Source organism: Geotrypetes seraphini, chromosome 7 (assembly GCF_902459505.1).
Source record: "Geotrypetes seraphini chromosome 7, aGeoSer1.1, whole genome shotgun sequence".
In the NCBI taxonomy this organism is placed as follows: domain Eukaryota; kingdom Metazoa; phylum Chordata; class Amphibia; order Gymnophiona; family Dermophiidae; genus Geotrypetes; species Geotrypetes seraphini.
This window is the reverse complement of record NC_047090.1, coordinates 98,012,143-98,037,833: the sequence shown is the minus strand read 5'-3', so window position 1 is coordinate 98,037,833 and position 25,691 is coordinate 98,012,143. Positions and strand designations below refer to the sequence as shown.

Genomic DNA, 25,691 nt, shown 5'->3' with positions numbered 1-25,691 from the left:
AGCGGGCCATGTCTAATCTAACCCGATTCTCTAACCAGCGTCTGTAACATGGACGCCGGTTACAGAATCGGGGTTTAGTGTAAGCCGATTCTGAATAGGACGCTTCTCCCGGGCGTCCTATACAGATTCAGGGCCTAGGTGTCTTGCGGGCCTCGCCTTCAATATATGCGGCCTGCCTGGGGAGCATTTTTTTTAAAAAACGTGCATCCCGATTGGCTGATTAGACAGCTGTAGGATGCCTACAGCTGCCTAAAATCGGGACGCACTTTTGGAGAATCAGGGCCTAAGAGTATGTTTAGAAGTGGTTCTAAGAGCTCTAGGTGGATCATATGGGATTAGAAGTCTGTCAATGAATACTGGGGTGTGTGTTTGTATTGTTTTGAAAGTTAAAAGGGCGATTTTATATGTTATCCTATGTATGACTGGTAACCAATGAGCTTTTCGTAGTAGTGGAGTAACATGATCATATTTTTTAGAACCAGATATGAGTTTAATAGCGGTGTTTTGGATTAGTTGTAAACGTTTTATTTCTTTTAAATTTATGCCTTTGAGTAGAGAGTTACAATAATCAATTTTGGATATTACAAGAGAATGTATTAAAACTGTCAGGGAATTAGCATCAAGAAGGGGACGGATTGATCTGATCATCCTTAATTTATAGAAGCAGTTTTTAACTAGAATACTGATTTGAGGATGAAATGTAAGTTTGTGATCAATTAGTACCCCTAATATTTTTATAATAGTAGTTAATTTGAGTGGAATATTATCAATTAAAATTGGAGCAGTTAAATGTAAGCCTTCTTTCCATGCAAATAACATGGTATTAGTTTTAGAAATATTTAATGAAAGCATATTATTATTTAACCAATCATGAATGGTGGAAAGTTTTTGGTTAATAAGAGCAATATCATCTTGATTTGCAGGGTCTATATTATGCATAAGTTGAAGATCTTCAGCAAAAGCATAAGCTGTAAATCCTATTGATTGACAAAGAGTCAGGAGAGGGGCCAGGTAGATATTAAATAGTAAAGGAGATAATATAGAACCTTGTGGAACACCGAAGTTAGTATGATATGGTTTTGAAGTAGTCTTATTAAAATGAACTGTAGAAGATCTGTCAGAAAAATAGGATCTGAACCATTCTAGTGCTTGATCTGTTATTCCAATGGAAGCGAGTCTTTGAAGTAGTAAAGAGTGATCAATTGTGCTGAAAGCAGCCGCAAGATCTAAGGAAATTAGTAGTACAGATTTGTGTTGATCAAGGTTGTATTGGATAGTTGTAGTGAGTCCTAATAGAGAGTGTTCTGTGGAGTGGTTTTTACGAAAACCAACTTGATTAGGATGTAATACCTGAGTTTTTTCGATGAAATCTGATAATTGTTAAAAACGAGTTTTTCTGTTAGTTTGGCTAAAAACGGAAGATTGGCTATTGGGTGATAATTAGAACTTGTCTATAAGAGAATTTTTTGTATCTTTAACCCTTGGATAAAGAATGGAATGTTTCCACTCTGATGGAAGACTTGCTGTACAAACTCTTTTATGAATAATTTGGAGAATATAAGGTCCCAAGATAGAAAAGTAACGTTTATAAAGAAAGGGAGGAAAAGATTCAGTATTGGAACCTTTGATATTGATAGAGTGTAAAGTATTTTCTATATCTTTTAATGAAGGGAGAGAAAGTTTGGAGCATGTAGCATTTAGTGTGGGAAATTCAATATCTTCGGAACAAGCGGGACCTGAGGAAGTGGCGATTTTACTTGTGATATAAGATCTTATTGATTTTACTTTTGTCTGAAAGTAATCGGCCAAGGTTTGTGATGAGGGGGCATCGTCCATAGAAATAGCTGGTTTGTGTTTAAATATCGTTAATTGTTTAAGGATTTTAAAGAGGGTGGATGAATTTTTTGTTGTAGAAATTTTTTTAGAGTAATATTGTTTTTTTACAGAATTAATTGATTGACGGTAATGGTGAAATTGCTTATTGTAATTGTCCAGATTGATTTGAGAGGGTGTTTTGCGCCATTTACGTTCTGTGGAACGCAGTTGGCGTTTCAGTAATAAAAGTATAGAATTAAACCAGGGATTTCTTTGTTTTTTAGAGGAGATTATTTGGGTAGCTGATGGTGCTATTAGGTCTAAAAGTGACTGGCAAGCGTTATTCCAAACGACGAGTTGTTCGTTTATAGTCGCAGATAGGAATTTTTTAGAGTCAATTAATAAAGATGAAGAGATAAGGGACTCATTGATATTTTGAAAATCACATATAAGGATGGTTTTTGGAAGTTTAGGGGATACTGGTGTAGGTTGGAATGTATAGAGAGATTGAATGAGGCTATGATTTGACCAGGGGACTTTTGTTATGTTAGGTTTAGAGAACTGTGGAGAATATTCGTTAAGGACAAAGATCATGTCTAATGTGTGGCCTTTAATATGTGTAGGACCTGAATTAAGAGCAACAAAATTAAGGTCATCAAGATGGGTTGTAACTTCAGATGTGTATGAATTAGCTAGATCATCAAAATGTAGATTAAAATCTCCTAGAATGAGGGGAAATTGGGAAGTAATGGAAAAATCAGATTACTAATAATAGCTGTGAAGTTGTGGATGAATTTATTGGTGGGGGGGTATATAATAATAATAGGTCAATGGTTGGGTTAGTATTAATTTTTAGTTGAATAGTCTCAATAAAATTATTATTATTAGTATTTTCTACAACTATAGTTAAGGTGGATTTATATATGATAGCAAGACCACCTCTTTTTCGATCTGTACGATGGTTAAAGCAAAAAATTATAGCCTGGGGGGCTAGTAAAATTGAGGTATGCCTCGTCTCCGTTGGTAAGCCATGTTTCAACAATACAGAGAAGATCTAATGAATGATTAGTTATGAGATCTTTGATTACATGGTGTTTTTTACGAAATGACCTGACGTTGATAAGGCCTAAATTGAGTGTTTGGGGTTGTATTATAACTGGGAACCTAGAAACTTTATCAGAGGTGAGATTAGTTAAGTTGGAGAAATTTGGACCTGTTGGTATAACTATAGGCGAGGGTCTATGGCCACATTGAATAGGTATCTGATGAATAGTAGGTTCCATTGAAAGGAAGTAAATATGTAGACAAAGTTGAGCAAAAAAGATGAAATGATTCAGATAAGTTTTAGCCATACATGGTAAAATGAGGGATTTATAAGAAAATGATAATAGGAAAACTAAGAACTTGTACAGATCATAAATTTGTTTAAGAGTTTTTACCCAAATTTGCGCCCAAAGGAGCGCATCAAGGAGCAGGACCTGCTCCTTGATCGCGCTCCTTTGGCACGCACCTTTGCGGCATGCGCCGCAAGTGGGGGAGTAATTATTGTCATGTACCAGCTGAGGTGGGCGTGTCCAGCGGGCCGCCGCTTTGCGGCGGCGATTCAAGATGGAGGGGAGTCTAAGGAGATTAGATACAGATAGTTAATTGCAGGTACTGTTGAACTTTGACAAATATATATAATTCAACATAAAAAATAAATTAGGAGAATCACATGTAAATGTTTAAATTATGGACTAAAAACGGAGCTACTTCTAGAAGACCCTGCAATAGGGATACCCCAATCAACATCCAGCATGTTAAATTCATCTATTAGCAAGGCTTCCCCTTTTTAAGATATATTCTGAATGTCTACTATTAAATCTCTATCTACTTCTTTCATCTGTGAAAGAGGCCTGTATATCACACCAATATAAATATATTCACCATTCCCTCTTTCCAAATTGATCCACAATGCCTTTTTCTGGCCCTGCAGATCCTGCCATTGTGTGGCTTTAAAATGTTTTTTAACATATAACGCTCCTCCTCCTTTTCTTCCTACCCTGTCTTTCCTGAACAGATTATAGCCTGATATAACTATATCCCAGTCACGGTTCTCTGTGAACCATGTCTCCATGATCGCCACTATATCTAACTCCTCTTCTTCCATCACAGCTTCTAGATCCAGAATTTTGTTTCCCATACTTCGAGCATTAGTATATACTGCTTTCCAGACACTGCCCCCTTTTCCCATCCGTGTAGAGGTATTAAGTGATTTACTTACCTGAGGGCTTATACTCACCCGGGAGCTTTGACCACCCAGCCCCATCACTTTTAGCTTAAAGCCCTGCTGGCAAAGTAACTTCTTCCCTTCTTTGATAGATGCACACCATCCCTGCTTAGCAGCCCTTGGAAGATCATCCCATGGTCTAGGAAGCCAAAACACTGTCGACGATACCATCCACGTAGCCAAGCATTCATCTCCAGGTTGTGAGCTTCTCTGCCTTGGCCTTTACCCTTGACAGGGAGGATGGATGAGAATATCACCTGCGCACCTGACTGCTTCACCTTCTCAGAGCCACAAAGTCACTTTTGACATGTTTGTAGGGGTACCTGGCAGTATCGTTAGTGCCAATGTGGATGAGCAGCATCGGATAGTAGTCATCAGGCTTGATGAGTCTCGGCAAGCTCTCCGTAAAAACTTGGATTTTGGCTCTAGGCAGATAGTATATCTCTCGTGACATCATATCTGGTCTGCAGATGGACGCTTCTGTACCCTTCAGAAGAGAATCGCCAACTACCACTTCCTTACGCCTCCTAGTGGTTACGGATCCAGTAGTTTTGGGGATTTCAAGCTCTGGTCCTTCCTCTCCTTGGATTGCTCTCATCTCCTCCACTTCCAGGACAGCATACCGGTTCTTCAGTTCAAGGGCAGGGGTAGTCACAGTACCAATCTTGCATAATCTGAGTCCAGCTGTCTTCTTCAGCATAGCCTCTTCTTCTCCACTACTGGAAATCTTTGACACCTCATGAACCATTTCATCGATGTACATCTCATTCTCACAGATGCTTCTCAATATTGATACCTCCTCTCTCAGTTCTTTTACCTCCTTCATGAGGGACTTAAGTTGAAGACAGCTTGTACATGGAACTATTACTCCCTCTGTCTGGGTAACATTTTCTGTCTGCACAGAGACAGAAGTTGTAACCTGAGTAGCAGCTTTGGTGATACGATGTTTCTCAGCCAAACTGTGGTGCAGAAGAACTTACACCTAGAAGAAAAAAAAAGAATAGGGCAGAAAAATCCTACCAAATTAATGCCTTGTTCCAAAGGCAGACAGTAGTTCACAGGTTGCTATAAGTAAAGAATTAGCCTGTGCTCAAGCACCTAATAAATCAGGTTGCAAGCCAGCTACCAGGGGAATGGACCCCGAGCTCCACAAGTGCAAATTCAGGCTGACAAGACAGGTACTCCAAGGGTTTCCCTGCAAGAAGTAGACTTCTTTCCACAGAGTTTACATCCTTTCCCAATCAGAGCTGTCCCAGGGCCACTGGGAACCTCTTGAGCACAGAAAAACCTCCGGGTTCAGAGACCCCCCCCACACCAAATAAGAAAAAAATGATCAGAGCAGATCAGAACAACATCTTTAACTCACTTACAGAAGGAAAAACTGAAGCAGGCACTAACAGCCACTGGAAAAGGAGGCAGAGTTGAAGAATGTAAATTTCATCCTTCTGCATCACAACTTGAAATTTTGGGGATATTACCTGTAGTCAGGACTCCAATTGAGGCAGGTTAAATAACACCATAAAGGTGTTATTTAACCTGCACTGTTGCACACTTGGGGCAAAGCAAGGGAGGACTCTGTAATAAAACAAGCTGCTTTAATACTAGGCCAGTATGGATTAGTTGTTGCTGAGGAAGGGGAGTCTCTTTATTTTGTTGCCATTCTCTTTAAAAAGTAGCAAGCCCAGGATGAGACCTACTATTTATTGTTAACTGCAGTCATAAATGCTTGCTGTGAGTTAAACATTATGCTGGGATTTACTACACTATGGCATTTGCATATCACAAGTTTATAAATCTCGGGGTGATTTTTCTGCAGTAAAATACTGAAAAGCATGATTTTCCCGCATGTTAGGAAGTGGGCCTTAGTTTGTACTTGGGGCAATAGAGGTGGAAGTGGCATGCTAAAGAGCACAAGGAATGCCCACAGGATTTGAACCCTGGCTTCCTTGATTCTCTGCTTGATGTTCTAACTGCTATGCTATAGAAAAACAATTCTTGTAAAAATCAAGTCTCTAATGCAAATGGATCAAAGAAATTGCTGCAGTATACAATGTGAGCACCGGAGTGCCTCCTATTTCTTTTATATGCCATGTCTGAAATCGAAAAGCATTGTGCAACTTGATGAATGGCTTTGATTAAATTTGTCCAAGGAAATGTTCAAACAAAAAAAGTGAAAAAGTTCAGCACTGTAGTCTTTGTCAAAGAAGACTAATGATGCAGTATCCAAAGAAATTTTATCCATAATAAATGAGATGGCAGCCTGTTTGATGAGGTATAGTATGAGACAAGTTAGATAACAGACGTATTTGCAAATCACTTTCCTTCGTTGGTGCTACTAAACCACAGCTAAGAACATGATAATTTATAGCTTTTTCATGTGACCTTAGCCCATTCCACACAGATTGAATTGTTTTAGGTGAGGAAGTAGTAAATGATCCAGTTAGCACCCCCTGCATGAAATACAACAGCAGCAAGCTATCCTAAATCTTGATTTGTCAATTTATTTTTCTTCTGCTTGTAGCCTTCAGCATTAGTCATAGGATATTGAAGAATTTAAACTCAAAGCTGGTGCACCATTCAGCTTCAATCTTATATTTATTTGACTGAGAATAACAAGGCTAGATGAAGCCTGGTACAATAGTCCAACAACATGATTTGGGCCTGAATGTGTTTATCCTTAGAATAGATCAATTTTTAAAAAATATCTTTATACCCCTGGGCTTCAGCAGCCAAGAGCACCTCCAGGTGGCTCCACTGGTTTCACAGCAAAGTCTATGCCTGTCTGCCTTAAAATGGATAGAATCATGGTATCAGAATTTAAGGTCTGTGAACAAAATAATGAGGAGTTCTCTACAGTATAAAATTAATTTGAGAGCTTTGGGTTACTCTTGTACCCACTGAATGCTATTTCACATTCTCTGGTTAGATATAAGAATTGAAAAATGGGCAAGGTTTTGAAAAAAATAAACTAAAATAAAGATGAAATATTTCAGGCCTAGGTGTCTATAGATTTTGAAAGGCCATGTAGAAATAGTGAAAAGGCAGACTTCTGTACTTTATCTAATAACTTTGGACTCTTTATATCAAGCAGCGGAATAACCTTTTACCATGGGCTGGTGAGGTAAATGCCCTGATGCTCATTCAAGTCCTATGAGAATTGGAGCATTTACCTCGCTGGCCCAAGGTAAAAGGCTCTACTGTTGTTGATAAAAGAAGCCCTTAGTAATTGAAAAAAAAAAAACCTGTCAGCTGGAGCTTCCAGCATTTTTATGGGAATAACATGGGGTGAACTGGAGGAGCCTAATGGTCGTTATTTGTTAGAAATGAGATATCCTACTGCACAGCAAAAAAAGGGAAAAGATGCCCCAATATTTGAGTCAAAGACTGTTTTACTGAATTTTAATAAATGTTTATATTTTAACAAATATTCATTTATGTGTGTATCCCTGGTTGTGTACAGTTCCATCTCTTCTTCATTTTCAGGCCTCGGTCAAGAAATTCCCCCAGTGCCACGGAAGCATTGACCGATTTTACTATTTCCATGCGGTATCTTGAGAGCCACACTGACTGATTTCAGATCCAAGATTGGCCCCCAGTCTTCTGAGAATCGTTTGGGTATGATAAAGTATTTGCAGTATCTGCCTTAGCCCAATTCTTCATCCAGGACAGCCAAGGGACTGAAGGGGATAGACTTGGTAGATAAGGACAGGTTGTTCACCCTCTCCAAGGTAGGGAAAACGAGAGGGCACTCTCTAAAGTTGAAAGGGGATAGATTCCATACAAACATAAGGAAGTTCTTCTTCACCCAGACAATGGTAGAAAACTGGAACGCTCTTCCAGAGTCTTGTCATAGGGGAAAACACCCTCCAGGGATTCAAGACAAAGTTAGACAAGTTCCTGCTGAACAAAAACGAGCGCTGATAGGGCTGGTCTCAGTTAGGGTACTAGTCTTTGACCAGAGGGCCGCCGCGTGAGCGGACTGCTGGGCATGATGGACCACTGGTTTGACCCAGCAGCGGCAATTCTTATATTCTTATGTTCTATGGCTGCTAGATATAATAGCCTCTTTACTATCGCTCAGACTCGGACCACCTTCTTTGGCTTTCCTGTCGGAGAATCCAGAAAGAGGTCTGGGAGATGAAAGAACTCGAGCTTGTACCCCTCCTAAATAATTTCCAATATCCAGTGGTCTGAGTTGATCTTCACCCATGCCTCCCAGTAAGTTGACAGTCTCCCTCCTATCCTTGGAGGTACATCTTCTGACCTGGCATCATAACTGTTTTTTGGGGACTGCTGTGGGAAGAGATCCAGAGGATTGCCGATGATTAGCACCCCTAAATCTCTGCCTCAAGCCTTGAAAAGATCTCTAAATTGAAGGTCCACCTGAGCACTGGCGAAAGTGCCGAGAGCCACAAAAATTTGCTCAATCTGACCTCCTAGGGGTCCATGGTCTGTCAGGTAAAGACTGGCATTTGATCCTGCACACTGGACATAAGAACAATTAACTCTTAAATGGTAATTTGTTTAGTGTAGCTTTCGAGGATGAATCTCCCGCCCACAGTCTGGTTCAGAAATAGCATATGTAGAAATTCTGCTCAAGACATTGTTTGGATCGTACAGAGCATCTACCAAGTAAACAATTCTCGACATAAGGAACTGGAGAACTGCATTGGCATCTGCTCCCAGAGCATGACATAACTTTGAATGGCAAGCCCATGAGATGTACAATACCACTGCTGTCGCCTTTAACCATAATGCAACGGCTTCAAATTGTCTTTTAAGGACAAAGTCTAGCCTTTGGTTCTGTGTATCCTTTAACACCATTCCCCCTTCACTGGGGAGTGAGGTACTTTTTCTAACTTGTGCCACCAGGGAATCCACCTTTAGTGGACTGAACAGCTGGTGAAATTCAGCATCATGGCCTCAGCCACCGGAAGAAGTCCTTCTGGAACCTCCCAGTGGTCTGTGAGCAGTTTAGTAATGTCTGGATGGGAGGGAAAGCATGTGGTCTGTGCCTTGGTGCTGTTCATGAGTAGGGCTATTCTTTTAAACACTTTCTATCCCTACTCAACTACAACCTCCCTTTATCCACACAAACACATGAAAAAGGTCATCATTTAGATGTGGTAGCCATGTCCATAAAGGAAATCCCAGACCCTGTCATCTCTCTACCGCAAGGCTCCTGGTGCCACGATATCTGGTCTGACCATTTTACTTATTATTTAAAGTTAATTTGGTCTTATAGTAAAACTAAAACACGTCCAATGATAAAAAGAGAACACCACACAAGAGGCTATATTAATCCAGAAGAATACTGGTCGCACTAAGAACTGCAAACGGAGATAGAAGGAATCGATTTCTGGGATCATTGGATGATAACCAGCACATCCATTCTAGATAAAATTGCCCCCAAACGTAACAGCAAAAGCAATGCAAACAAATATAACAAATGGTTCGACATCGAACTTCTAAAAACGAAACAACTAGCCAGACGATTGGAAAGAACCTGGAAAAAAACAGGAGAATCAGCAGACCGTAACAAATGGAGAGCTATTATAAAAATATACAAACAAATGATAAAAGACAAACGTAAAGCATTCTACTCCACTAAAATTAACTCATCTTGCAATGATTCGCAAGGAATCAATACAAAAGAGCTATTCAACCTGGACACGAATTTATTCGACACCACTCGATACACCATACCCACACACAACACTAAGTTACCCTCTGCGAATAACTTAGCGCTGCACTTCGATTCAAAAATTAAAAACCTTAGAAACCACTGCTCAACAAATGACCCTAATGATCATCAAATAGCTAACACCCAAGGAAATGACATACCAGCAGACATGATCTGGAGCTCCTTTCAAGACCTAAAATGGAGTGATTACACCAAACTATACAACAAATACTCTAAAACAGGGGTGGCCAATAGGTCGATCGCGATCGACCGGTAGCTCACCAAGGCAAAGTGAGTCGATCACCCAGGACTCACTTTGCCTTGGTGATCTATCTGGCTGATCAGTCTTCCTCTCCCCGACGTCAATTCTGCCATCGGAGAGGAAGTTCGGGCCAGCCAATTGTCAGGGAGAGGAATGCTGGTCGGCCCGAAGCAGGGAGAGCTTGGGGCGTCGGCGGCGTTGGCTTTGGGGCCTGTTATCCACTGGTGGCGGTTTGGGTCCTGTTCCCCGATGGCAGCGGCAGTGGCTTGGGGAAGGGCAGGGAGAAAGAAAGAAAGGGGGCATACAGGGAGATAGAAGGAAAGAAGAGAAACAGAAAAAAAGAAAGGGGGCATGAAGAGAGAAAGAAAGAAAGGTCAGGGAGAGAGGAAGAAAAAGTTGGGGGAGGGAATGAGGTGTGGAGGAGAGGAAGCATACAGGCTGAAAGAAAGATTGGATGCACAGTCAGAAGAAGAAAGTGCAACCAGAGACTCATGAAATCACCAGACAAGGTAGGAAAAATGATTTTATTTTAAATTTAGCAAAGTGGAGGCAGTATTACCACAGTTTTCAAAGGAATTTGCCCAAATAACTTAATTGTTAACTGGGTAAATTCCCAGAGATGAAAACTTCCCTTCACTTACTATGCACAGTTCTGAATTTATATCTACTGTCTATATTTTACAATATGATCCCCTTTTACTAAACCGCAATAGTGGTTTTTAGCGCAGGGAGCCTATGAGCGTCGAGAGCAGCGCTGGGCATTCAGCGCAGCTCCCTGTGCTAAAAACTGCTATTATGGTTTAGTAAAAAGGGAGGGGGGTGGGTATTTGTCAATTTTTGTTTGGTTGTTACTGAGGTGACAGTGCATAGAGTCATCTGCTTTGACCTCTTTTAAAAAACCCCGGAAACGGAATGATAATTAACATTTTCTATGCGTACAGTGTGCGTTGTGTTTTTAAAAAATTTTATTGTTGGTATATCATTTTGATTTGGTCATTTTAAAAGTAGCTTGCAAGTCAAAAAAGTGTGGGCACCCCTGCTCTAAAACTTATTGTGTTCTGGACTCATGCCCCCCAGAAATTATGAAAGCGGCACCATTACAATTCAAACTATCGCTGCTACAATACCTGGCCCACAACTTAAAAAATGGGAAGTTCCTCTCTAATAACGGTCACATAATAATAACCCCAATTCTAAAAAATCGCAAAGAACCCTCAGCCCTAATAACCAACTACAGACCGGTAGCATCCATTCCGTGTATTGTAAAAATCATGGAGGGACTAGTACATACCCAACTGATGGACTATCTTAATCAGTTCTCTCTTCTACACGAAATCCAATCCGGTTTCAGACCTTTATTCAGTACGGAGACAGTAATTGCAGCTATTTTAGACAACCTGTGCCTACTGTTTAGCAGGGGCCTCAATGCATTGGTTAAGCAATTCGATATGAGTTCAGCCTTTGACCTGGTAGACCACAGGAAAATGCTACAATGACTAGACGCCATTGGTATCAAAGTCGAGGTGCTGAACTGGTTTCGTGGCTTCCTTACATCCTGCACCTATCAGGTACGCTTCAATTATGAGCTTTCCGATACCTGGAGCAATCCATCCGGTGTGCCACAAGGGTCACCATTGTCTCCATTGCTATTTAACATCTACATGTCCTCACTGAGCTTGCAATTAACTCAGCTGGGGATAAAACTGTTCAGTTATGCAGATGACTTCACGATTATAATCCCATTTGCTGACTCTATCTCAGAAACTATTCCCAAGGCTTCAGAAGCCATAAACATGATGGAGCAATGGATGACAAACTTCAAGCTCAAACTTAATTCAGAAAAAAACAAAATTCTTCATTGCTTCACCACATCTGTTTGACACCAAAACACCTCTATGCATCAATGAACTTAATCACCCCATCCAGCCCACCATAAAGATACTAGGCGTAACTCTAGATCAATGCCTAACCATGAAAGACCAGGTGGACTCCTTAATCAGAAAGGGTTTCTTCACTCTCTGGAAACTCAGATCCATTAAAGCTTATTTCGATACGTCGGCATTCAGAACCTTGGTCCAATCCCTCGTACTAAGTCAACTTGACTACTGTAACATCACCTACTTAGCCATTTCCTAAAAAAATAAGCGACGTGTACAACTAATGCAAAATGCAGCGGTCAGATTAATCTTCAGACTAAAGAAATTCGATCATGTATCACCCTACTACCGGCAGTTACATTGGCTACCGATGGAAGCACGCATAAAGTTTAAATTTGCCTGCTTCTGCTTTAAAGCGCTAAATGGACTTGCCCCTAAATACATTAATTGACCTTTTCTCCTTCTCTGCCAACAGACACAAGAGAAGCTCTCATTCCTACTTCGTTTCCCCCCCCCCAGTTAGAGGTTGTAAACTGAAAAAACACCATGAACACCTTCTTTCACATCAATCAGCATTGTGGGGTAAAGACCTAGATCAACTGCTTTCGCCCACTACTTATGAGGAATTCAGAAAACGTCTAAAAACTCAACTGTTCCTAAAGTATCTAGACAACTGACCCACTCATCTTCTTTCTCCTCCATAGTGATTCCTCTGTCCTATTAATCTCTTTCTCCTCAACAACGCATTTCCGGTCCTATTAACTCTCCTCTTCCCCCCTCTTAAATTCAATCAATTTGTACTTCGCTTAATCTATTGTAAACCGCATAGAACTTAACGGTATTGCGGTATATAAACTGTTATTATTATTATTATTATGTTAGTAGAGACCGAAGAAGTCTTTCTTTAATTCTTGATGAGACTCAATAAGTAATTATTTATTTATTTTAAAATTTCTTGCCTGCCTAACACCTATGCAGAATTATACATACACAGGAATAACAACAATTACAGCTATACACATTAACAGATAAGATATGTCTTCTTTTATAGTGAGCTCATCAATAGAACATCCCTCCCAGCTTAAGAAGTTATAAACAGTTGTCTAAAATGCTCCACATTTTCATGTGTTCTCCACAAACAGTACTTCATAACATATTCATTTATAATTTTTACGTATTCATTGGTCTTCAGAAGTGCCAGTATTAGTCAATTGGTTTGAGTGCTGTCCACATTTTTACATGGACATAAATGACTCCAAAAGCACTGACGACTTAAACAGCCTGTGGTCAGTTGAGTCCTCTTTGAGATCCAGGGCTGTCACCTGGTTGGAACCTGACTTTCCTAGGCACGATGATGAGTCTGGAGGAGAGTGTGGTGCAGTTGTTAGACGTACAGTCTCAGCATCCTGAGGTTGTGGGTTCAAACCCCACACTGCTCTCTGTGATCTTAGGCAAGTCACTTAATCCTCCACTACCCCATTAGACAGATTGTGAGCCCACTGAGACAGATAAGGAAAATGATTGAAGTACCTGTGTGTAAATCGCTTTGAGTGTGGTTGTAAAACTACAAAAAGGCAGTATACAAGTCCCAAGTCAGACACTCAGTCTCCTAATACTGAGGACCCCGACTGGGACAGTAAAGTCATGGATACCAAATTCACTTCATTCCAGTCCTCTTCTGACTGTAACCCCGTATCTTTCACATGGCTCTGCTGCAGGGAAAATGCATCCTTAGAGGGAATAACCCATGGTGCTACCACCGTTGTGACCCCCAAGGGTCACTGCAACCACTGTATTTCAGGTACGCTTCGTACAACATGCTTATAAATTCTGGAGCAAAAACTAGACCATGACACAAAGAAGGCTCTGGCAGGTGCTCATGCAGTCCACTCTGAGGTTTAACAGTAGACGCGCAGCTGCACTTCGCTCGGGACACCCTGTTGTCAGTTCCCAGTTCTAAGTGGATGTCTGTAACTTGATCCAGGAGGGAGACTAGAGGAAGCTAAGCCAATGGCTCCTGCCCCCTCATGTGCTGTGTGGCATATGGAACATTGCAAATCTGGTATGAATCCTGGGCCATTCTTGGACCAAAATTATAAGTGTTTTGAGGCAGAAAGAAGCTTTTATTTCAAAATTGGGAAATCCAAGATGGCCTCTGGAACAGCAATTTCATCACTACAAATTAGTCTTTGGGAGCTAAATAAGGAGTCAAAAAATTCATGGAACAGGATTTTAGAGGTAGGGCACCCTTATCCCTAACCCCAGAAACCTTAAAGCCCTCCCCCTCCCCCCAATTTCTCTCATAGGCTGTCACAACCTTATCCACTGTTTCATACTAGCGCTGGGAGCTTCAAAAGAACTGATACTGCAGCCAGAAAACTTCTGCCTCAGACAAACTAGGACATCTAAATAGTTTGCTTCTTCAGATTGCCCTCAGTCAGACTGACTGGATTGAGACCTCAACCCCCACCGGATCTTGCAAGAGAAGTTAGGTTGAGGAAACGCAGTCAGCACCCAATCCTGGTGAAAAACTGCCACAGGGCTCTCTGCAGACAAAACCTGGAGTGAGCTGTGCTCCTATCTGAGCTCCCAGACCATTAATTCAGGCTGGCCAAGCAGGTGCCCTGCCAAGTAGGCTGCCCCTTGGTTACAGACTCCTGCTCTCAGATTCTGTTTTCTGCGGCCAGAGATTTTCCTTAATTGGAAGCCTCTGCAGCACCAAATAGTCTCCTGACTGGATAAAAAAAACCAAAATTAAATTTAAAATAAACCCGAGCAGAACAGACTGGCGCCTACCATTTCACGTGTAGAAAGTAAAACTGAGGAGTTGGAGGATAGCCCAGAGTGATGGAAGGTGGAGTAGAATCTCAAGACCAAGGATACATATCCCAAGTGTTCCAGAATGATGTGTCTATTACACTAGATAAGGTAGTTTAAGAAAGAATGACCTAATTCTGCAAGCCATGACATAGCTGGGCTGATACTAACAGCCTACAAATGCCCAGAAACCAACCAGGTCAATACTGGCAGTTCTTTAGGTTATTATAAAGCTTGGGGTAGACTGGGGATTAGATGAAGAATGAGATATCAGGATCCCTTTTGCTAAACTGTGTTAAGCAGCTAGTGCAGGATTTTACCATGCATATGCATTATCAAAAGACAGGCCATACAGTAAAAATCCTGCACTAACTGCTTAACATGAGCATGGGCAGGAATCAAGCAGGACTGGGGCAGAGTGGAGAATGGCTTGTTCTACCACGTGGGGGGCAGAGGTGCCATTTTGGAGGATGGTACCAACTTGGTAGCAGCTGATGGGGACCAATGCCCATGGTTCCTTTGAACCACCACTGAAAACACCTTGGGTGAGTCCTTGCAGGAGTGGATGGGTTTCAGGGAGTAGAAGGAGGATGGGGATCGGGGAGCAGGGTTTTGATGTGGTGGGGTAGGGCTTTGACATTGGGGAGGGGGCAAAACTTGTAAGTTAGGGGAAATGGAAAAGGGCATTATGAAGTTAGTGAGATGAAGATTAGACAGAGAAAAAGGTAGGTGAGGATCAGACAGAGGTTCAAAGCAATGGGAGGTGCCATGTGATAGGAGTGGGAGACATCAAGGATACGTGCCATGGGGGCTGTCTCTTAACTTATTTACCTTGGTAATGGATCCCCACCCACTTTATATGCACTGCCTGTGCAGTATGTGCATCATTTGCAGAGCACATGCAGGCATGCCCCCTGCATTTGCTGCACCCGATTTGCACTTCCTGTGCTATAGTTTGGACTTCTAATGTGCAGAAAGTGCAAACGTTTACTACAATTTATACAATACTCTTCAATACAAGGCCCATGGAACAATGGCAGCCCCCGAGAACCTTTGAGGCAGCCCCTGCCATCATTCAGGTTTTTTTTTGTTTTTTTTTTAAATGCGAGTCTTATACTGAAGTACACTGAACTAAATGATGCATCAGATGTACCCAGTAAGGTAGCTCCTTTCTCTTCTCCCCTATCCCCCCATTTGGGTCCGACATCTCAATTTACCTCCCTACCCAATGGTCTTCCAAATTTGTTGTCTTCAGCAGCATAGATTAAACCAGGCAGCTGCCTGCCAGCCCAATGGCCCTTCTCTCAGCAACATTTTGTAAAATCTGCAGTCATTTCATCTGTTTGGCAGGAAGACCTAGCAGACATACAGTATATTACAATAATCCAATGAGGTAAGTATTAAGAACTGAACCTGCAGAAAACTTATCTCTAAAAATACTTCATTCCATGCAACAATTTTAATTTATACCATAATTTTCTGATCATGTTACTGACCTGAACTTCCATACTTAAGCCTACATTGAACAAAACCCCCAGAAGTTTAATTTCAGTTTTTAATTCAACATTCATATTTTGGAGTTTCACTTTTTCTACAGCGTCAACTTGATTTCCTTTCCCCCAGTATCACATTAAATATGATGTTTTTAACCATAATACATTTGTCTTATCCAAATTTAACTTCAAAGAACGTTGGGACATCCAATTGAAAACCGCCATAAACACATCATTCTTCAAAACCTTAACTGAAGATACATTAGATAGTACAGGAAAGATTAGTACAGTATCATCAGCATAGAAACAAGTTAACACATTTTTTTTCTGAAGCAATAAAGTCTCTCATATATATAGGGGGAAGGGGAGAACCCTGGGGAACTCTGTGGGTCACCTGTAGACATCTGTTTTTAAGAAAACCTTCCATCTATTTCCAACCATTCCCTCTTATACCCATTCCATCCATTAAAGTCAAAAGTAAGATATGATTAACTAAATCAAATGCTATAGATAAATCTAATAATAATAATAACAAAAACAGCCAGCTTTTCCGTAAACATCTAAAAACTTGGCTGTTCTCAAAAATGTAATACAGTCAAACCTCGGTTTGCGAGTAACCCGGTTTGCGAGTGTTTTGCAAGACGAGCAAAACATTCTCGCAAAACGTCTCGCAAACCGAGTGTTGACTCGAATTGCGAGCACCCCCCGATAACCGGCATCGCTCCCCCCGCTCGCAAAGTGCCCCCTCCCGCTCGAATCGGCACCCCCCCGTGAGAACAGGAACCCTCCGCCAGACCAACTTTAACTCACCTCCCCTTTGGCACCGGCACGCAGCCCACAAGTGCCGGTGCCGCTTGAAGATCTTCTTCCCAGTCTCTGCCGGCTTTGAGCATGCATCTGCGCATGCTCAAGCCCTTCTAATTCTCCCTCTCGCCGAGAATCGGCGCGATTTGAGCGGGGGGGGCCTTTGCGAGCGGGGGGGAGCGGTTCTCGTGCCGGTGCCAGATGGGGGGGGGGTGTGAGTTAAAGTTGGTCGGGGGGTGCCTGTTCTCACGGGGGGGTGCCGGATCACGCGGGGGGGGGGGGGGGGGGGGAGAGCAGCGCCCTGGCCTTGGGGGGGGGGGGTGGGAACGTATCAAAGCGAGTTTCCATTATTTCCTATGGGGAAACTCGCTTTCATAAACGAGCATTTTGGATTACGAGCATGCTCCTGGAACGGATTATGCTCGTAATCCAAGGTACCACTGTACTTCCTCCCTCTCTGATATACTAAGCCCCTCTAAACATTCTTTATACTAAGGCCTATAACCCTTCATTGGAGTTCCTTTTCTATCCCAGCTCCTGTAAACCGTGCCGAGCTCTACGATTGTGGAGAGGATGCGGTATACAAACCTAAGGTTTAGTTTATATACCGCAGGACTGTGAAGTGCTATGCGGTTTACAATGATTAAAAATGCTACAAATTGAGTAAAACTAACAAAGTTAAAAACTAGTGACTAACAGCTCTAGAGATCAATTAATTAAGGGAAAGATTGTACAAATCAGCTACTTAAGTACTTCAGGAATAGATATGTTTTTAGGTGTTTCCTATAAGTAATTGTTCCAGATCTTTACCCCATAATGCTGCCTGATATGAGAAAAGATGTTGATAATATCTTTTAAATTTACATCCTCTAACTGGTGGAGAAACAACAGCAACACTACCAAAGTAATTTCTCACTTTAGACATACGAGCCAGAAGAACTATTTCAGTGCCATAAAGTGAACGGAATCCTGATTGAAAAGGATCCAACAGATCAAAACATTCTATATATTCCTTAACCTGTAATGTAACAATTGCTTCTATGACTTTAGTTGGAAAATTAGCTACTGGTCCATAATTCCCACAATCTGTAGGATCCAGGTCTTCTCCTTTAAATAAGGGATTTAACAAAATTATTCCCATATCTTTCAAATAAATACCATGTTGTAGTAGTGAGTTTATCAAATTAGTAAACCATTGGAACAGATTATTTCTATACTATTGCCTCCTGAGGTCTCTGATCTCTGTATTTCCTCTGAATATCTACTTATTGTATTTCGCTGAATGTCCAGCACTCTTGATTGTAAACCGCCTAGAAGTCGCAAGATTGTGGCGGTATAGAAGAATAAAGTTATTATTATTATTATTATCTGACAATGAACTTAACCACCTTGCAGCACAAGGGTCCAGTCTACAACCCCCTTTAGAAAATTGTAGAAACATTACCTAACATCATGTATGTCAATCAACTTAAATGAAGTCCACATATGATCTACTGGAATAACCTCTAAAACTTCATCTACCTGAGTAATAACTAACTCTACATCTGCCTGTGGTAGGGATTTTACATCTTATTTATCTGCAAGGTTCTGAGCTGTAATTGGTATAGGACAATTTTGTGTTGGTGGCTATATAAAGGACCTCAGCAATCAGAATAGCTCTCTGCTACGATCAGAACTCTGACTAAAGTTCTCAGAAATAAAGTGCTTCTTTGCTAATTGTATCTTTTATTTATAATGATATATACAGGCCTTCCAGGTAATAAGATCTTCTTCCTTCATTTTTACCCAACCTCTTTCCAGCTGTCTAACTAAGGGCTCCTTTTACTAAGGTGCGCTATGCGTTTTAGTATGTGCTAAATATACGTGCGCGCTAAACGCTAACGTGCCCACTATAAGTCTATGGAAGTGTTAGCATTTAGCGCATGGTATCATTCAAAACGTTTGTTATTATCACTGCCCAAATTTGAAAGTTTTTTGTTCAGGCTGATTCAAATCCAATTGGGTTTGTGATAAACGAACATCTACCTTATTTCATAAACTCTCTACAAGGATAGTAATTGTTGGTACTGGTTGTTTTCCAACCATCAATTATCCAGTACTTATCCTGTATTTGAAAAGAAGCTGTTTGGGTTCTGCTTGTGTGATCAAGGCCAGGAGGAGATAGATGCTGGCACACATTGTTAGGCCAGCAAAAAACAGAACGCCCAAGGTTTCCACAGAAGTAGATGATGGTCCAAAAAAGACAAAGACTGTAGAAAACAATGTTCTTGAAATGATCTTTGTTAAAAGCAAATGATCTTTATTGAAAACAAGTACATCCACTTATCCACTTGTAAGGAGCAGCTGACCCAATGAATAGCAATGGATCCAACACGGTCCGTGTTTCAGCTCACACGAGCCTTCCTCAGGGATCCTGGTCAGAAATAGCTCAATACAACTGTGGATGAGGATTCAAATCAAATATAAGATACCACTTCCTGTGGACAACAGAGCAACACCTAAGAACTGTGTGGAATTATTGTTTCTTCTGAAGCTTGCTTGACTGCAATTTTTTTTCTTCTTTTGGAAAGAAGGTGCTGGAAAAGCTGAGGCTGTTGCTGGGGATAAGGTGTGGCATCTACCTCTCTGAGAAAAGCCATAGACATCATTACAGAACAAGTGCACTAATGCTGGATTTCCAATCCAAACCTGATTATATTTCTTTGTGTGCTGGAAATACTTGTTTTATTGTTTTGCGGTACATGCTATTGATTTGTTTCTGGAAACTGCTACTTACCCTTTTGTGGGTTCATTTAAAAGCAATAAAAAGCTTTGCTTTAATCACAGCTAATTGACTCTGGGGATTCATACTGTGTGCTGGGTTTGTCTGGGAAGTGGTGTTGCCTCTGTTGGAGCCAGCACACACTGTAGGGCTGTCCCCTATTTGGGAAGCATGCCTAGATCAGTATAGTGCCGCCTAGCAGGGTGTTGCCACTATTGGCCTTACGGACCCTGGATGGAGACAGTATGCATGCAGAATCATAGGTTAATGCATATAGGGAACCTTTTACTAAGTTGTATTAGGTGCTAATGAGCGCCTAAAAAAAAAAATTAAAAAAAAATGGACTACCATAGGGTGTACTACAGCAGCACATGATAGTTTCTGTATGTGCATGTGCTAACTGCATACTAAATAATTTGGGGGAATTTTTTTGATGGTGTGTTGAGGCAGAGAGTGGGTGTTCCTGAACTATCTAGTTAGAGCATCTACATTCCCACCTGCTAACTGGTTAGCATATGGATAAAACAGGAACCCTTACCACCTACAAAATAGGTGTTGGTAAATTTTCCTGTGGTACCGTAATTTTTTTTTAAAAGTCTGCATACTAACAGCAACATTAGCACATGACTGTTAATGAAATAAATAGAAATCTCAGTTTTTATGTCCATGGTAAAAATGGCATACAAGGAAAAACCTGTATAAGGGTGCACTAAGGCCCATTTTTACTGCAGCTTAGTAAAAGGCCCTAAACAATTGATTTTGCATGCACTTTTTCTGGGGGCACCAGAACAAAACAGATACACATCTCTAGTACAAATGTTACTGCCTACCTCTAGAACACTGAAAAATAAGAGACCATGAGGCTCATTTTCAAAGCAATTAGATACACAAAGTACCAAAGTAACATACGGTAGTACCCCATGTGTCTAAGTGCTCTGAAAATGAGTCCCCATATTTACCAGACTCAATGCATCTCAAGCACTTAAGGAAAAAGAATAATTAAATGAAAACTATGTATAATGTTCTTTATATTTCAACACAGTCATTTAGAAATAATGCACAGCTGGTAAGCAGCAGATAGGAAGCAGGCAGTACAAGCATAAAAACTATTAATATGAAAGGCTTTTTCTAGAGAGCTCTTACCAGTTCTCCTGTACTGCTTGCAGCATGATGGGGATGACTGATGAGACCAGGGATGGACTGTTCACCTTTGGCCATGATAACAGCAGAACTGGTATATGATGGATGCTTCTAATGCACAATGCACAACACACAACTATGAATATGGTAACTGAAGTACATGAAACAGTGAAAGCAAAGTGACTCAAAGACATGGGTGTGAAATGTAAAAGTTATCTTAGATGCTTGAAAGAGCACATTCAGTTCAGATCCCAGGTACTTTCCACTTTCAGGGGGATAAAGGGATATACAAATTCTCAGCTATAATTTTTTTCAGTACAACTAACAGGACACAATTAAGGAATTGTTGATATATTTTATTAAAATGGCAATGTGCAGGTGATGATCAGCATTAACTGCATATATCATCATCAACTGCACAATATAATCAACTGAACAAGCCAAATTACTACTGCTAGATAGAAAAATCAAGCTAAAGGAATACTTTAGTCACACATGGCAGGAATAGTGTTAGGGGAGTGCAACTAGGGCAACTTCCTTCTAGTCAGAGAGAGCCCTAAGCCAGCTGGAAGCTAAAAAAGCACAGCTTGGGCTTTGCAGTCCCCAGTTATGTCTAACACTAGCCCTAACAAGGATACATATTTCAAATCTGATATATTCTAATCACAAATTAGAAAATACAATTATTTTTTTCTACCTTTTGTTGTCTTGTCATTTTATTCTTCAAATCATGTTGGTCTCAGGCTCTGGTCACTTGCCAGGGTCTCCTGACCATTTGACATTTCTTCTTTCTCCATGCTCACCATCCATCTTCTATCTCTGTGTAGGTATTGTTTCCCATGTTCAATATCTCCCTTCTCTATACCTCCTATATGTCCCTTTCTAGTATTTCTCCTGTGCCTAACTCCTTGTCTTCATCATCTCATCATTCTAAGATCCCCACCCCCTGTGTTCTGTATCACTCCTCTATATCCTTATGCCCCCTCTAAGTCCATCATTTTCTTTCTGCGTTCTTATTCTCTCCCATGTCTAGCTATCTTCTGTGTCCCTCTCATGTCTGGCATTAACCCCTCGTGTCCAAACATCACCCCCATGCAGCATTCCCCTTTTTGTCCCTGTTCCTATGTTCCCACCATCTCTCCTCTTTTTTTTTTTTTTTAATATCTCCCTGTGTACAGCTTCTCCCTTCTCTTACACTAATGTGTCTCTCACCCTCTCTCTTTCCTCCCTCTGCTATGTTCAATGATTCACTCACTTTTCTTTCATCCCCTTAGTTCCCTCTTTTCTTCTCCTCCTCCCTGCAGGTCCTGCACCTCTCTCTCTTCCCTCTAGCCCCCTCTCCATGGGTTGAAAACCTCTATCTCCCCCTTCAATGCCCAGGTGTGGGTCTGGCACCTCTCCCTTTCCCTCCAGCTAAAGTCCCCCCACCACATGGGCCCAGCACCTCTTTCCCTTTCCATCAATCCCTATACCAGATTCAGCATCTGTTCCCTTTCCCTTCAGTTCCAGCTCTGGCGCCAGCCAGTCAACACTCCCCATGGGTCCAGTAGCCAAAGCAATCCCTGTAGCCCAACCAACCCCCTCCTCCCTTCATGAGTGCAGCAGCAGCCCCCCATGATCATGGGTGTAACAGTCCTCCTCCCAATCGTGAGTCTAGCAGCCCATTCCTGATTGCGGGTCCAGTAGCCAAAACATTCCCTGTAGCCCAACCAACCCCCTCCTCCCTTCATGAGTGCAGCAGCAGCCCCCCATGATCATGGGTGTAACAGTCCTCCTCCCAATCGTGAGTCTAGCAGCCCATTCCTGATTGCGGGTCCAGTAGCCAAAACATTCCCTGTAGCCCAACCAACCCCCTCCTCCCTTCATGAGTGCAGCAGCAGCCCCCCATGATCATGGGTGTAACAGTCCTCCTCCCAATCGTGAGTCTAGCAGCCCATTCCTGATTGCGAGTCCAATAGCCCTGCCTCCTGATTGCAAGTCCAGCAACCCCCCTCTCTCCCTCCCTCCCGAACGCATGTACTGCAACCCCAGAAAAGCCTGTGGTTTAAAAACAGAAACACCCTCCTCCGACGACTCCCCTACTGGGTTGGCCCCTTTGCGCCTCCCACCCCGGGCCTACCAGCATCTTAGAAGCTTCAGCGACCAAAGAGGCAATGTCGCAGGCCTGCTCCAAGACCTTCTGCGGCCCAGTCCCTCCCTCTGATGTAACTTCTGGTTTTACCAAAGTTACATTGGAAGGAGGGAAAGGAGAGGTGTTAGACCCATAGCTGGTTTGCTGTGGTTGCAGGACCCATGATCGGGAGTGGGGCTGCTGGCTGGGGGGAAGGTACGGAGGGAGGGAGCAATGACATCCTTTACCGCGGGAACAAGGTCCTTTACCACTTCTGTGGGGCGGTGAAAAGCAAACGGGCTGATTTTTTCCCTGTTCCTGTGGGTTTGGCAGTTTACCACAGGAAATAGTCACCATGTCATTCTCTAGCTCTGACTAACCAAAGCCAAACCTCTTAATCAGATCTTTTAGTAGTCAGTTGGGGAGATGCTCCAAAAGACAAATCTCCCTCCCAGAGCCAGATCTTAAATCTTTTGTCGAAAGAGGACACAAACAGAGACCACTCTCCAGGAAATCCCAATAACTGGCTTGACTTTTCAGTGGTTTGGCTTAGGCATCAGGAAACTGCTGGAACCCATGGCAGTTTGCAGAGGTGCCTGCCTATCTGCTAGTAATCTGTTGTTCCCATGGAGACGCAGGTGCATGAGTTGTTTTCAAACTCACTAGGTCACAAGTTCAATCTCTAGATGTTTTCCATTAGCACATTGTTCTTATTCCAGCTGCCACACTGTGCAGCTCTGAGCTAGGGCTGCCTCTTCATACCAATACACAGCACTGATAATTCTAAACTCCAAACCTACAGCTCTGGGAAATATATGCACCCCTAAACTCCTTCTAGTGCATATTATTTACCCAGGCTACATAACCGATATTGTTGAAGGGCTGTCAGGTAAGATTTCCCTCTTTGCAGATGATACCAAAATCTGCAATAGACATTCCTGATGGTATGAATAACATGAAGAAGGACTTGGCAAAGCTTGAAGAATGATCTGAAATTTGGCAGCTAAGATTTAATGCTAAGAAATGCATGGTCATGCATTTGGCTGCAAAGATCTGAGGGAACGGTACAGTTTAGGGGGAGAAGAACTTATGTGCACGACAGAAGAGTGGGACTTGGGTATGATTGTATGTGATGATCTTAAGAAGGCCAAACAGGTTGAAAAGGTGATGGTTGTAGCCAGCACCAGAGCCTTAGGATGGGATTCTGCAGTGCCTCCAGTGGCCACAAATCAAAATTACACTGGCGTGTGACTCTGAAGGAAGTCACCCTGCAGGGTATACAGGAACTGGGCAATAACACCCAACAAAGTTCTAGAATGATAATCTAAAAGAAAATTTACTTATCAAGTTCAAGTTCAGAATGGCTCAAATCTTCAACATACAAGAAAAATGCAATCCACAAAAAGAAATAACCAGAGGAAACTCTGGCAGCTTTCAGGATTTTTCCCTTCCGACACAAACAGTTCACTCTGTGTTTTATTTCTTCACAGAGATGTTCTCCAACAAATACTTTTTCCCCAAGTCTGCTCCTAGCAGAGTTCAGGTAAGTATAATCCAGAAAAATACTTTATTATTCAAACAGTCATTGCACAAACTACAAAAGCCTCCAGCCTAAAATAGAACTTGGCTGGATAAGAGAGGAGTGTCCCAAGTTTGCTTATCAAAAAGCACAAACAGCTTCTCAAAATTCCCGCCCTGATGCAAACTTTTCCCCAAATATGAAACACTCTCAGCTTTAGAAAAGTGCAGAAAAACAACATTAGAATAAACCAAAACTCAGTCCAGGCAGTCAATCAATGTGGCTGGGAGCAGAAAACAAACCCCAGCCCACAATAGCCAAAGAAGAAAAAAAAAAAAAAAAAAACCTCAGTCCTTGTGCTTATCCAGAGCAGGTTACCACTCCTACTTCCATTGGTTCAGGAGTGCTGCATAAATCCTCAGATACTAGTTCAGCTTGCAATTCCATTGGCATTTCTGGATCAGTTGCCAGTGCCTCTGAAGTGGCCTCTGCTTCATCTACTTCCATGGGAGTACAGGCATTACTCCCACTTGAGTCAGGAAGTTCCTCTTTAGGGAGAGCTCTGTGCCTTTTCCCTATCTGCCCTAACAGCCTGTTCAGGACTGCTGGCTTTTCAAAGGGGCCTTGCTCTACCTGGGTCTGAGCTCCACTGATCCGCTCTCTGGCTGTCCCGCTGGTGGCCTGGAAAATCATCACTCTGCCTTCTAACAGGCTTGGCTTTAAACTTCAGGGTCCTAGCTCTGCTATGTTCCAATGAAGGCCTGTGTGAGGTGTTGGAACCTCAGACCACCACTCCGGGCTCATTTCATTCATAGCCCTAAGCTTCACGTGTCTGTTCTTCACCGGATCCAATAATTTAATTTAAATCATTTTTATATATATATATATATATATATATATATATATATAAATGATCTTCACCGGATCCAATAATTTAATTTAAATCATTTATATATATATATATATATATATATATATATAAAAAATATAAATATAAAGTGCATCCCAGTGCTTTCAATCCATTTAAAGTTCATTTAAAGCGTTAGTGGTTTAGCTTAGTAAAGTACTTAGCTTAATGAGTGGTCTCACGCCATCGGGATCATTCAGGTCTCAGATGAACTTCAATCCTTCCAAAGTATGA

General features: G+C 41.7%; 1 protein-coding gene across 13 annotated transcripts in view; it reads right to left on the bottom strand.

The window, feature by feature from the left end:
* GPHN (gephyrin) overlaps window positions 1-25,691 on the bottom strand; it is a 798,948-nt gene that overhangs the window by 346,896 nt on the left and 426,361 nt on the right. For 6 of the 13 annotated variants that reach the window (XM_033950736.1, XM_033950737.1, XM_033950739.1 and 3 more), the window contains one exon: window positions 20,925-21,032. The exons of the other annotated variants lie outside the window; for them this stretch is intronic. In XM_033950736.1, coding sequence (XP_033806627.1) covers window positions 20,925-21,032 — 108 coding nt within the window. The remainder of the gene's footprint in view (window positions 1-20,924; window positions 21,033-25,691) is intronic. 13 annotated transcript variants of the gene reach the window in all.